The 12,436-nt window shown below is 51.9% G+C and overlaps 1 protein-coding gene across 10 annotated transcripts in view; it reads left to right on the top strand.

The window, feature by feature from the left end:
- Positions 1-12,436, top strand: part of ARHGAP40 (Rho GTPase activating protein 40) — a 38,427-nt gene that overhangs the window by 4,514 nt on the left and 21,477 nt on the right. For 2 of the 10 annotated variants that reach the window (XM_084296544.1, XM_084296538.1), the window contains exons 1-3: positions 2,566-2,822; positions 7,388-7,927; positions 9,125-9,202. In XM_084296544.1, coding sequence (XP_084152670.1) covers positions 7,812-7,927; positions 9,125-9,202 — 194 coding nt within the window. In that variant the 5' untranslated portion in view covers positions 2,566-2,822; positions 7,388-7,811. Of the gene's footprint in view, positions 1-2,565; positions 2,823-5,591; positions 5,622-7,387; positions 7,928-9,124; positions 9,203-9,562; positions 9,809-10,543; positions 10,655-12,436 lie in introns of those variants that run through there. The other 8 variants (XM_084296543.1, XM_084296540.1, XM_084296541.1 and 5 more) reach the window with 8 other exon arrangements.

Below are 12,436 nucleotides of genomic sequence, written 5' to 3'. Positions count from 1 at the left end.
GGGCGCTCCCAAGCAGTGAGAAGTCAGTTCCCTTACACCAGCGTGTGGAGTGAGGTTACAGCACGGACAGAAACGTGTTTCACTGATTTGTGTGGTGGGGAAGGAGCCCAGGTGTGATACCTGACCAAACATCCAGCTGGCTGAGCTCATGCATCTGAAACTTGAAATGAAAAACATCCTTTATGGTCTGGGAGGAGAGAGGACTGCACACATCGGGAAGGTGCTGCCTGTTCTCGATCAGGCTCCTCTGTAGCCTAGGAGGAGTTAATGTCGGTTCTTGGGTGAACAGAAGCCTGAAACTCTTGGTAGGTCCACAGCAGGTGGCCAGTATATAATGGGACTGGAAGGATATCCTCTTTTGGCAACAAATAAATACAGCTTTGCTGATGAAAGTTGTTTTTCTCGGTCAAGGTAAAGCTCAGACAATGTTAATGTTTGCAAACTGCCGGGCCAACACAGTGGAAGGAAATCCTCGCATGCCTCATAGCGGAAGGTGGCCGCGAGGCTGCGACGTGTACATCCCTGCAGCTGACCCGAGGTACGGTTGTTTTGGTCAAATACTCTGCAACCCTGGACTGGCTCCAGCTCGTGCCTAAGAAGGGTAAAAGCAGATAAAGGTACCGGCTGTGTTTAGGTGCGGCGTTTCCTTTGACTCGCAGGAGGGGAAGGATCCCTGCCACGAGCACCCGCTGCAGGAGCTGTGGAGTTCCCTCGCCGCGCGCTTCCTCCGCTCTCCTGGCTCCGCGGGGCAGGCGTGGAGCTGGCGGATGTTTGCAGGCCAGGAAGAGCCGGGACCGAGCGCAGAGCTGCAAGGTCAGCTGGGAGAACCCAAGGCTTTAGTGAACACCAGGATGTTGGGGAAAAAGCTTTTTGCAAAGCTCAGGTTAGCAGTCAGGATGCATTAGCTGGAAAACAAAAATGAGCCAAGGCCGAATTAAGAAGTAGGATCGAGGAGAATTGCTTCTTCGAGGGTTTTGTTGGCTTGGTTAGGGAGGTTTGTGCAGTTCTGTGGTGGGTTACGCTGCCAGTGGGAACAAAGGAGGTGGCAAGGAAAAGCTGCTCTTCGTGAAGGTCCTGAAGTGTGGTTGCTAGCTGTGGATCTAGGAATATTGTTTAACCTTACGTGAGTATGGCTGGCAGTGACACCGAGTCAAGCGGCACGGTTTGTTTAGCCCTCTCGTCTACAGGGCGATGTGCCATATGAATCTATCATTTCATGAGCATTTGGGGTAAAATCCAACAAGGGCTTAGCCCGAGACTGGTGTAACTTGTGCATTTTCTAATCCATTGCTCCGTTACTTCACAAACTCACCAGCTCACGTGCTTATGAGCGAGCCAGTTTCCCAGCTAGCGTCGGGAGCTCTCGCCCTTCTCCTTCATTACGGTGCCTGCACCTCCCGCACCGCAGTGGGACGCCCGAGGCCCTGCTGATGGCTCTGCCCGAAAGGCTTTGGGGCAAGCTGCTGTACTGACACCTCCCAGCGTGGCAGCTTGGCCCAGCCCGGTGTTGGGACCCATGGCTCTCGGGCTGGCTCTAACAGCCCATCGGACTTGCTACAGCTGAGTTAAAACACAGTGCAGCATGCAAGTGCTTGTGTGCGTGTCTTTAGGTTTACTTTTATGAAATGTTCTTAGTTTCCAACTCAACTGGATCAAAAGAAGCAAAAGCAAGGAAGCAGGAGCAAAGCAAGCAGCACACAGGTGTGTGTAGGCTCTGCTGGCTCTACCTGAGCCCTGGGCCCATCAGTGCACAGCCAACCCCACCTGCCCTGGGTGGTTCTCTAAATTCTGCCCTCCAAAGCAGTTTGGCAAGGTCTGGCAAGCTCTTTGTTCCCCTCAAGTCCTAAATCACGGCTGCAATCTTCTGGTTTTCATAAAGACTCACGTAATGAAACTTCGTCGTGAGTATTTTGGAAAAACTGACCCGCCCCTGGTGAGCTAAGGAAGCCCTGCCTGTGACCAGCTCCATCGGAGTGGCTGCGTTGTGAAATTGGCTCCAGCATTCCCCACGAGCCCTGTCCCAGCTGTCACATCGTTTATAGACCAAACGAGTACAGACAAGCTCCGCGTGGTGGCTGCATGGCACACATGGTGGCAGCCGGCTTGGGTTTAACCTCTGAGCCTTTGAAGAAGCGTCCCAGTTCTGTTTCTGTCCCAGCTCCCTTCCAGAGGACAGAAGAGGAGGGGAATGTCCAGAAATACAACCCGTGGCGTGCTTCTCATCCCTCCACACAGAAAACAAGCTTGAATTTCTCCCAGCAGACCTGTCACAGGGATGACAAAGTTGAACAGAAGCCTGTTGGGGCAAATGCTGGCACTCCTGAGTACCGGCACAGCGGCTGGGTATGGGTGGAATAATTGACACTCGCTATTGTCTGCCTGCTAATTAAAAACTTCTGCTCCTAAGCTGGGTTACATGTTCCTTTTATTTTGGAACTGAGTGAGAGGGATCTGTAAAAATGCTGCTCCCTTCAAGAGGGGAGTTTCGTGCTGTCCCCCACAGCCCTTGGCAGGGACAGTGCTGCTAACGCAGTGCCTTTGCTCTCACGTTTCCGTGCTGGGGACCAGCACGGGGACGGGTTTCCAGAGCAGTTGAAGAGGGTGGGCAGCACAGGCTGGCCGCAAGCTCCAACTGAACTGCAGCCCGAGAGGTGGGAGCCCCCTGGCAGCCTTTGGGAGCTTTTCTTTGCTCCTAGGAGAGAGACCCGCATGTGAGCAGAGGGGCATTCAATTCCGAAGCAAACGTCCTGTGTCCAGGAGTATGCAGGGACCCGCACAGTAGCTGTTCTCCTCTGGATCTTGAAAGAATGTGGAGCATCTAGGTAAGTGGATTCAGTTTTCATTATTTAGGAATACTTTATTATTTATAAAAACTTCTGGGGAGACTTAAATCTTGTAAGGTTGTAAAATCAGTCCAAACAAGCAAAATAACCAAGTTTTTTTCCCCTCCCATTGTCTCAGCAGCCGTGTGGAAGCTCTGGCTGGCCTGAGTCAGGCTGTCAGTTGTTCATTGCCTCATCGCCTTGGTAGCTCGGAAGCGTTTGCTCCCGTGCCGGCCGTGGAGCTGTGCCATGTGCACATCTTCTGAGAGCGGCTGCCTGGCATTCCTGGGGCCCGAACTCCCGTGGGATGCCTGTCAGCACCCTGACTCACGGGGACTTTGTGGTGAGGAAATAAACAAGGTGACGGCCTAGCACATCACGGCGTGGGGCTGAGAACTGGGGCGGCAGAGTGAGGGAGCCCCTTTCTGGCCCTCCTGTTTGCAGCTGTTGCCCCATCCCTTTCCCCAAATAGGAAGGAAATCCAATCTGCAGAAAGCAGAGTGAGGGGTGTGAAGGGAGGAGAGGGTTTTTGCAAGGCAAGGCACCCAGTAGGTGTCAGGCGTGTGTTTGAACGGGGAGGCAAACAAGGCCAGCCTCGCAAACCAGCGAAGGTTTCTCATTTTGCAGTCTGAAAATGCCCAGGAGGCAGAAGCACATTCAAGTTAAGTAGGTAAATAGGCCCTGGTTATTCATCAGAATAAGTGTTTTTGTGCATTAAGAATAGCTGCTGTGTCTTAGCACTTCCTCCTATTGTTACAGCTCTTCCTTCAGCAGTGGAAATGTTTTGGGTGGTTTAAATTACATTTACAGTAGTAATTAGGTTTAAACAACATTGCAATTCACTTATCTAAATATACACGTGTAAAAAGCGCTGGCTTCTTCCTCCTCCTTTACTCCCCTGAGCTGTGGCAGGCTGGCTGGGGCTGCAGGCCGCTGGCTGCTCTTTGCCTTTTGCCTTCGTCCTCAAGGCGAGGTGGTGAACTGCCTGCAAATAACCTTGTGGGTAGTGGTGCTTGTAGGAAATCTGCTTAACTTATTTTTATGGCTTTCATGTTGCAGTTTCTCGCACCTAATCCGCTCGTTCTTGTGCACGGTTTCAATGTATGGTAAGAAGAGAGGAGCAGGAGGTGGCCGTGCAGCCTGGTGTGGCCAGCGTGGGGATCTCTGCTCGGGGCTGGGGCTGCTGCCTGGGGCGTGCCGGAGCGGCTCTGCCTCTGCCTGCTCATCCCGCTCCGCTGCAGCATCACCTCCATGCTGATACCTGTTTTATTTATTTTTAGTTGAAGATTGATAGCTATTTGTGTGCAAACAAGCTCTGCTTAGGAATCATCCCCTCTTGCTGCTCACCCACCGCCCGAAGCTCTCCCTAATCCTCTGTTTGCTGCAACCCTTCGGCGCAGCAAAGCAGCTTACGTGCCGTGACACGGAGCTCGTGGCTGTTTTACAGTAAGTGGGGTCGGAGCCGTTTGTTACGGGCTCTGAGCCATCCTCAGAGCAGCGGGGCAGGGAGGGTGAAGGGGCAGCACTGGAGGGCCAGGACCTCTGCCACCCCCTGGGTTGATGCAGCAATACCAGCGGGAGCTGGGGAGCTTTCCCAGTGAGATGACAAAACTGTGTCTTGCACCACGGAGTAAAATCACCAGCTGGGGCACCTCCCAGGGTCTGAGTGCTGCGTTTCTTGCTGGCTGGGAGATGTTTGCTTGATCTTGCAGCCGAGGGCAGGGCAGTGAGGCTGCGTGAGGCTGCCTGCTGGTAGCTGGGGCCTGGTGCACAGCCACGACTGCAGCTGAACGCTTTGCCCCCAGGCACAGCCTGGGTGCTGCCTCCCTGCCGGGCTGCGAGCAAGCTGGGGCTTGGGTAATGGCACAGCCCTGGTGGCTCCAGAAACTGGAATAATCTGCTAAGCGTAATGGCTCCGCGTGGCGGGTGGGTAATGCTGCCTGGGGATTTTCTTGGTATGTGATGGAGTGGAGCAGGGGGATAAATTATTTTCAGGTTTTCCTAATAATCTGGACTCCATAAAAATGAACCTCCCCAAGGAAAATGAATGGTGTTTAAGGGATTTCAGCTGCATTCAGGCTTTTTGCTCTTCTTCAGGTTGTAGTGCCTTTGACTTAGGTTTGATTTGGGGATGAAATGCTGACCTAAGTTCTCACAGTGCAGCTCGTGTTGACACCGACCTGCAGGTGCTGACAGGGAGCTCTGTCGGGGCAAAGGCTTGGTGCAGCCCTCCCAGACTCACAGGCCCTGGCCTCAGGTCTCCAGGCATCACATGCTTTGCTCAGCTGGAATTCCCGACTATCCGAAAGTGGGTGGGATTTTTTCCACTCTTTTTTTTTTTTTTTGGTCCTGGAGGAAAAAAAAAAAAGTTTCCTGAGCAAGCCAAGTCATGTCAGTTTGGCAGGGTGCACAGGTCCCTGCAGAACGAAGTCCTGCACTAAAGCCGTGTTGTTGGCAGTGCTGGGCTTGTACCAGTGAGTCACTGGAACTAACTGTGCCTGCTGGGAGCACTGGTACGTCTCTTTGTTCCCATGTGTGAGTAAGGTGAGCTCGGCCCGGTGAGCTTGGCTCATCTTTAATGCCACCAGGAAGTCTTTCCTGGTGAATGAAAGCTTAAAACCCGGGTTGAAGTATTTAGCCTGATCCGGTCCATCCTCAACTGCAGGCTCATCTGGCCCCTCTGTCCTATTCTTCTCCCTTTCTCATGAAGTGGGAAACAAACTTGCTGCTCATTCCTCTCGAATACCACGAAGAGCTGGAGCCCAGACAGGAGGGAAGGTGCGAAAGGCAGTAGTGGAGGTACAGCTGCTGTGTGCGTGCCTCAGTCAGTGAGATCTTGATTTTTCTTCAGTGCTTGCACGCTGCTTTGTGTGAGCAATTAAACGTCCCATTAAAGAATTCTCTTCTCATCCTGTATGCTTTAAATTCTCCCCAATTTTGCAACAGGCCTGTGACGATGGAGCTGGCTCATCCTCGCGCCTGACAGAGCCGGTCTGTCTGAAAACCTACCAAAAAGTAAAAGCATCTGGCTGCAGTTCTTAAAGGCGATGTAATGAGAAGGAAAACAGCTGAGGGATAAAATAAACGCAGTTACAGGCTGTCGTCATCTGCCCCCGGTTCTGGCAGCCTCTGTGTGCTTTTGTGCAACCGAGGCTTAGGGCAAGGTGTGCTTGGTGGGAAGCCTCTTGGAGGGGCTGGGTGGTCCCAGGGCAGGACCGGTGCTTCCTCGAGTGGTAAAGCCAGCAGGCTCAGAGCAGCCAAATCTCCTCTCGTAAATCTGCCTGGTGTTGCCACTCCTGGCTGTCCTGTCCCGAACGCCGGGCAGGCTGTGCTCACACGCGGTGCCTCCTCCTGTCACACCTGGCTCTGCAGCACCCCTCGGCCTGTGAGCCTGAGCGGGAGGGTGAGAAGGTTTCCCTGCCTTTTTGCACCTTCGGGAGGTCTCTGCGTTGGGTGCGTTCTTACAAAGCGCTGCCCTCGTGTAATTCAGAGCTGTTGTGCAAGCTGCAGCTCATGGATGGGCTTTTGTTGCAGCTGTGGCTTTCCCAAGCTGGAATTCTCCCAGGCTGATGCTGTCTGTGATTTGTCTTGGTGGGGGAGAAGCCACACAGACAACCTGCGTCGTGAATTCGATCCCTGGTGCTACTCACGAGGACCACCTGTGGTGAACAAGCTGAATAAGAAATTTAATGTAGGATGTGTGTGCAAGAGCCGGGGTGTGCTGGGAAGAGGCAGCCAGCTCCAGCTATCTGGGCTGATCTTCTCCCAAAACCAAGCTGTCAGGCGGTTTGCTCATGGGTCCTGGCACGGATTGGGGCGGCCGGGCGGTGTTACTGCTGGGGCAGATCGGCTGCGGGGTGCAAGGTGGGGTTAAAGTGTCTAGACTAAAGCAGTGGCTGAAATAAGGGCTGCGTTAATGGGTCGGGAACTAAACTGGGACAGCTTCTTTGCATGCTTTCATGAGGGGCTGTCTGGAGCAGCTGCTGCTGCCCTTTCAGGCTGTGGCAGGCAAAGCAGGCTGACCATGGAGCCAGTCCTGCTGGGAGCATGGGGAACCCAGCGCGTTATTACCTGGGCTAAATCGCTTTGCATGGCTTCATTAAGGAAACTTTAAACAAATAAGTCAGCTGTAACCTTAGCCGCAGGAGTGAGGACGATAAATATCAGGGGAAGGGAAGAGAAACGCTGTGAGAGGGGGTTTGGTGGGGAGAATGGGAATAACAAATAGGAATAAAGCCTTGTGGGCACGGCAGAGAGAAAGGGCTTTAACCCTTGGCTCGTTTGTGTATGGCTTGTTGATGAGATCTTAAATAGGGATCTGCATCTTGCGAAATCCCCTCTGTAGGTGGCTTGGGTTTGTGCTGCTCTTTCAACACCGGTGTCTTCCACAAAGCTGTGATTTACGCAGTGCTGAGCTACGGCAGGGTTTGCTGACCTGGCTTTTTCTTTTTTTCTTTCTTGTAAGTGCTCTGTTTGTTGCTGGTGTGCTGCTTTTTATTTGCTGCCTCCCTTCCACCCTACACCCAGGCAGATTTTTTTCTCCTTGATGTTCTCTTACACCTAAGGAGTTGTTACTGAGGAGCGTAACTTGGCAGAGCAAATCCCGTGTGTGGCTCCTCCTTCCCAGCGCTGCTTGTGGGAGTTACTCCTCTCACACGGCTGTGACTCTGGTTAATATTTAGCAACCTTCAGCTTCGGCACAGGCTTGGCAACAACTCCTCGCTACTCCCTGAGTCCTCCGAGCACCGGCTGCTGCCTCAGAGCTGTCCTACAGGCGTGGGCAGCTCAGCCCCTGGCCTTGAAGAGTCGCAGGGGTGCCGGTGGTGCCTTCTGCTCCGCGTCCCACAGGTGGGCTTGGAGAAGAGGCTGGGTGCAGCGCCAGTCGGCGACACCTGCCAGCTGACGGAGCAGCTCTCAGCAATCGCTTTCAGGCTCCTGGGCTTGGTGCGGCGTGGATGGACTGAGCGCTGCGCCCCTTCCCCGCCGGACATGGACAGGCTGGGCAGGCAGGGCTCGGCGGTGGCCAGGACGCGGATCCCCAGGCCCCGAGTGGTGCTGCAGCCCATCCAGGCACCTGGCTGCTCGCCGGGCAGCAGCAACTGCAGGTACGGGGCTCGGTGTGCACGGCACGGCTTCAGCGGGTGGGCATTCCTCCCCAGGGCAGGCTGCGGGGAGACCCGCGGCAGGGCGGGTGGAAACGAGGTGGGTGACAGCTCGCTTGCCTCTGGAAAGCTGTTCTTTAAAACTGTGCTCTCGCTGCCTTGCGTATGGAAACCAAACATGTTAAAAATTCCTTTTATTTAGTGTGAGCATAATGGCTTTTTTCCAGTGGTGTCAGTCTGGAAGTCAGACCCGCAGGTGTGTGTGTTTGGGGCGGTGCTGTGGGAGCTAGTGAATGCTGTGAATATTCACAATTCAGTAGTAAAGATGCCTTCACAGCTTCTGTGTTTTGAAGGCTTTTCAGTTACTTACAGAATCTGTAGGAAGGTAAGAACTGCTTATTTATAAATATTCTGCGAACCATGTGGAAGGTACAATTGAAAAGTGAACACCTGCTTGAAAGACACCATCCTCTTTGGGTGCTAACAGCACAGTAACTGACTTAAGGTCGCATTTAAAGCCTGTTTGCATCAGCCTAAAAATTGCACCAGGTTTTGAAATGTCTCCCTGCTGCGGTGACCTAAGTGTGTTGGTTCTGTGTGAATACACTCGCAAGCATCTTGTTTATAAACGTAGCATGCTTTGATGTTTGTGTCCGACTTCTCACTTTGCCTGGTCTGTTTTGGATTTGTGCGTAGAAGCAAGAAAGGAAGTCTTGAAAAGATCCCAGGCAAAATTTGAGATTCAAAACAAAATCTTAAGGAGATAGCCAGGAGTAATATGGTAAATGACTTTAAACTTAGCCAAGTGTAAGAGGATCAGATGAATCCTTAGAGGTTATTGAAGGGTTTCTTCGAGAAATCAAAATATCCAGTAACAATTTTTTTTTGCCAGGCAAGTTAGATTTGTGTTCCAGGGTCCTTACTGGTGCCAGAACCTCCGTGATCAGATCTGAAGAGGTGCTGCAGCCACAACACCCCCTCGGCTCTGTAGCTGTGACATTCAGCCTCTACCGAGGGGCAGTTTGCAGCTGCTCAGCCAGCTCTAACCAGCAGGTGAAATGTGTCCCGTGCATAACCAGCTTCCGTGGTAGCTTACACCTAGCGTGTGCCCATGCAGTGAGGTAACTGGGAAGCGATACGCAGAACATCCTCGTGGTCTAATTAATTGTCTTTAATGACTGTTTGTTTTCCCGGTGGTAGCTGCGGGGATGCTCACTGGATTCCCACGCGGAGCATGTGGCGGTGTCACGTCTCCAGAGCGCTCCTGAGCACAGGCAGGTGCTGGCCCAGCTCTCCCCACCCCGTGCTGCTCCTCTGAGCTGGTGCTGGCAGGAGGAGGCTCTGCAGGCAGCTCCTTGCTGCTGCGTGGGGTTAACCTGCCCTCGGCAGCTGCCTCGGATCAGCTCCCCAGCCTGGCTGTTGTTCTTGGAAGGCATGCTTTCTGCAAGGCCAGCGTTTCTTCCTCTTGCTACATGGCCTTGAGTGAAGCGCTATTTATAGGGCTTAACTGAGCGGAGGCTTTTCATGGCGATGTAACAGCCGAGCAGTTTGTCTTCGGTGTGATAACTCTCCCCTGAGAAATGCAAGCGAGGAACTTACACCTGTCTTTCCCATGCCCCAGCATCCCTAGACCCCTTATGCACGAAGCATAGCTCGGTTCTGCAGCACGTCTCCCATCCCCTCCTTACTGCGTGCTGGCCAGCAGCTTCTTCTCGTCTCCTCTTTGTCGTCTCTCGCCTGCTCCCACATATCTGAGCAACACATACTCACTTATTCTCTGCTCTGATGTAGGTATGGCTGGTAGAATGGGCTACAACGAGAGACAAGAACAAGTGGTGTCATCCTTACTCTAAGTTCAACATCGAAGCAGCTGTAAGATGTTCAGTATGGGTGAATCTGTGCTTCTCTAAAAAGTCTTTGTTTTAATGAATAATGACATGTCAAAAAATGCTCTGAGCTTATTTGTAAAGGATTCAAACCTAATCTTCCCTCTGAAAGCCACGTGGTCACTCTCCTGCTCTGTCCCCCAGGGGTGTACAGGGGCTGAGCATCTTGCCTAGAGTCCCAGGCAGTGGAAGTGAAGTGAGGAGGTGAGGGTGGCTCAATGCAGGAGCGTGTTTTGGGGATGTGTTCAGTGACTGGGAGGCATTGACTCATTCTGGCCTTGCTCAAGTCCCTGGCACCGCGTGCTGCAGGGATGTGACAGGCAAGTCCCTAACGGGCAGCGTGAGTGCCAGCACCTCATCAGAGTCCCGTGCGGGTGCTCTGCCCACGGCATCCCAGGGGGATGTGGGACTGGCTCTGCGTGGGGGAGGCAATGGGAAGGAACAAGCGTGCAGGAGCCCCGTGTGCTGCAGGAGGTGCTAGCTGCTCTGTGGGGTTTGGCAAGCTGGTGCCCTGCTGGTAGGAGAAACTGGTGTGACAGAGCCCTTGCAGCTGCTGGAAGGGAAAACTGTTCTGAGTTGGGGTGTGCCTGGTTCTAGCAGTGCGTGAAGATGGAAACAGGGCTGGAAACGCTACCGTTAATTAATGATTCTCATATGTTCATATGGCAGCTCAGTTCAAACTCGCATTAAATCTCAACGCTTTGTTTTGACCGCGTGCCCCTTTCTCCTGCAGGATGTCCGTGTCAGTGCAGGGCCTTTCCTGTTTGGCTTACCTTGCTGCAGCAGGGAAAGTCAGCCCTGGGCTCCTCCGTGGTGACCTTACGGTGAAACAAACAGAGGGAGGGTATGGCTTACGTCTCCTGAGGTCAACCCAAACCTTAATGCAATGGGGCAGGCACCTAAACTAACAGACTAGACTAAACAGGGCTTGGAGTGTTTTTGATTTGGCTGTGTCTGCATGGGTTTATCAGTCCCGTGTTTGTGCTGCTTTCGGTTTCAGCCTGAGACACCTCCAGGCAGATCTGCGATTTTAGGCAAATTTTGCTATTCCTTAGCTTGTTTATTTAGACCCTTACCTAAAGGGAGGGGAGGTAGGTCTCTTCCAGACGACAAGCTGAGATGGGAGTATTGAGATGGTGTTTCTTTGCCCTTAAACACTGTGATACCAGTGTTTGGGTTCAGGTAAGTTTTATAACCGTGCTTTATTCGAAACCTGCAGCGCTGTGGCAGAGGGAGCCTCCAGAGGCCAGGTCCGGACACATTACACAAGAGCATCCATGTGCAAGTGTTTTTCTCCCTGTAGTGCTGGACAGATAACGACTGTTGTCTTTCTGCTGTCACTGCGGGTGTCAGGACAGGAGCTGGGGAGTGGCTGTGGTGTGGGGGAAAGCTGGCTCTGGTCTGCGCTGCTCTTCACGTATGCGGAGTGATGTGGCGTGTCCCCTTTATCGCTTGCAGAACAGGCTTCTTCACAACAGCCGTCGCTGACGCTGCTCCCTGAGCCGCTTGCATAATGGCACGTCCTGATGAACTGATTGCTGTGGTACTGCAAACAAGCCCTAAGCTTCTTAGCAGGCTGCACAAGTGACACCTTAACTCTTCTGGCTCGTGCTGTAGATACAGACCTTCGAGTGCGTTGTCCCGTAGGTGCCAAGTCTGTGATAAAATGCCTTCATACAAACAGAAGTGGTGTTAGGCAGCAGTGGCACACGAGGCAGGGAGGGTTAGAGGCACTGTGATTTTTTTTTGTAGGGGATACACCCTGAGACAGTCTGCATGGCAGTGTGTGTAGGAGCAAACCCTGTATGGTTACAGGTATGCAAAGATCTGTGAGCAGCGGTAGGCTGCTGCTGTGATTGCTGTAATGCAGACTCTTAAACTGCTCTGGGTTGTTAAGCCAGGGAAAGTAAAGCATGCTAGGGGTATATTGGGTAAGTTATTGTTCCTCTTTGCCACAGTAATTTGATAATTAGTCTGTCTTTATGGTCTTGTCCAAGAAGCTTGAACAGCCCTGTGCTTCTCGCTTTCTCCCAAAGGAGACATCAGCACCGCTCTTCTGCTCCACAGGTGGAGGGAAGGGGGAGCTGGCAGGCTGTGCTGCAGGCTGTGTGTGGAATTTGGGGGATTGTAAGAAGAGTTAGACCTTAAAGTAGGACTTGAAAGATTTGCATTAGCTCTTTCTCTTGAGGTAGACCTTCAGCTGACTTGCTATGAATTGGTTCTGTTCTGTTCATAGAAAAGTTATGGAACTTGTGTCCACGACATCTCTGGTGTTAAACTTGCTATCTGAGCATTGGATGTTGGTTTATTTTTTTTTGTAATTTTGCAAGCCTGAATGAAATCCCAAATTGTGCATCACCTAAGGTTATGCTTCATCTAAGATTTTGATGAGTAGACTGTTGTCTTTCAACAGGGATCTGTTACCACATTAACACTGATATACTTGAAAGAATGACTGAGGTGTAAACTTCCAATTCTTTAAGTAAAACATATATACTTATATTTAGGTATGAGTATGTAGATATATCTATATATGACTTAGGAAAGTCATATATATATATATATATATAGAAAAAATAGAGAAAATCCTCACGACTATTATTTCTTGATGCCTTTATCTCACCAC

Source organism: Netta rufina, assembly GCF_964035555.1.
Source record: "Netta rufina genome assembly, chromosome: 16".
NCBI classification, from domain to species: Eukaryota; Metazoa; Chordata; class Aves; order Anseriformes; family Anatidae; genus Netta; species Netta rufina.
Note: the sequence above shows the minus strand (reverse complement) of the source record. Positions and strands in the feature narration are given on the sequence as shown.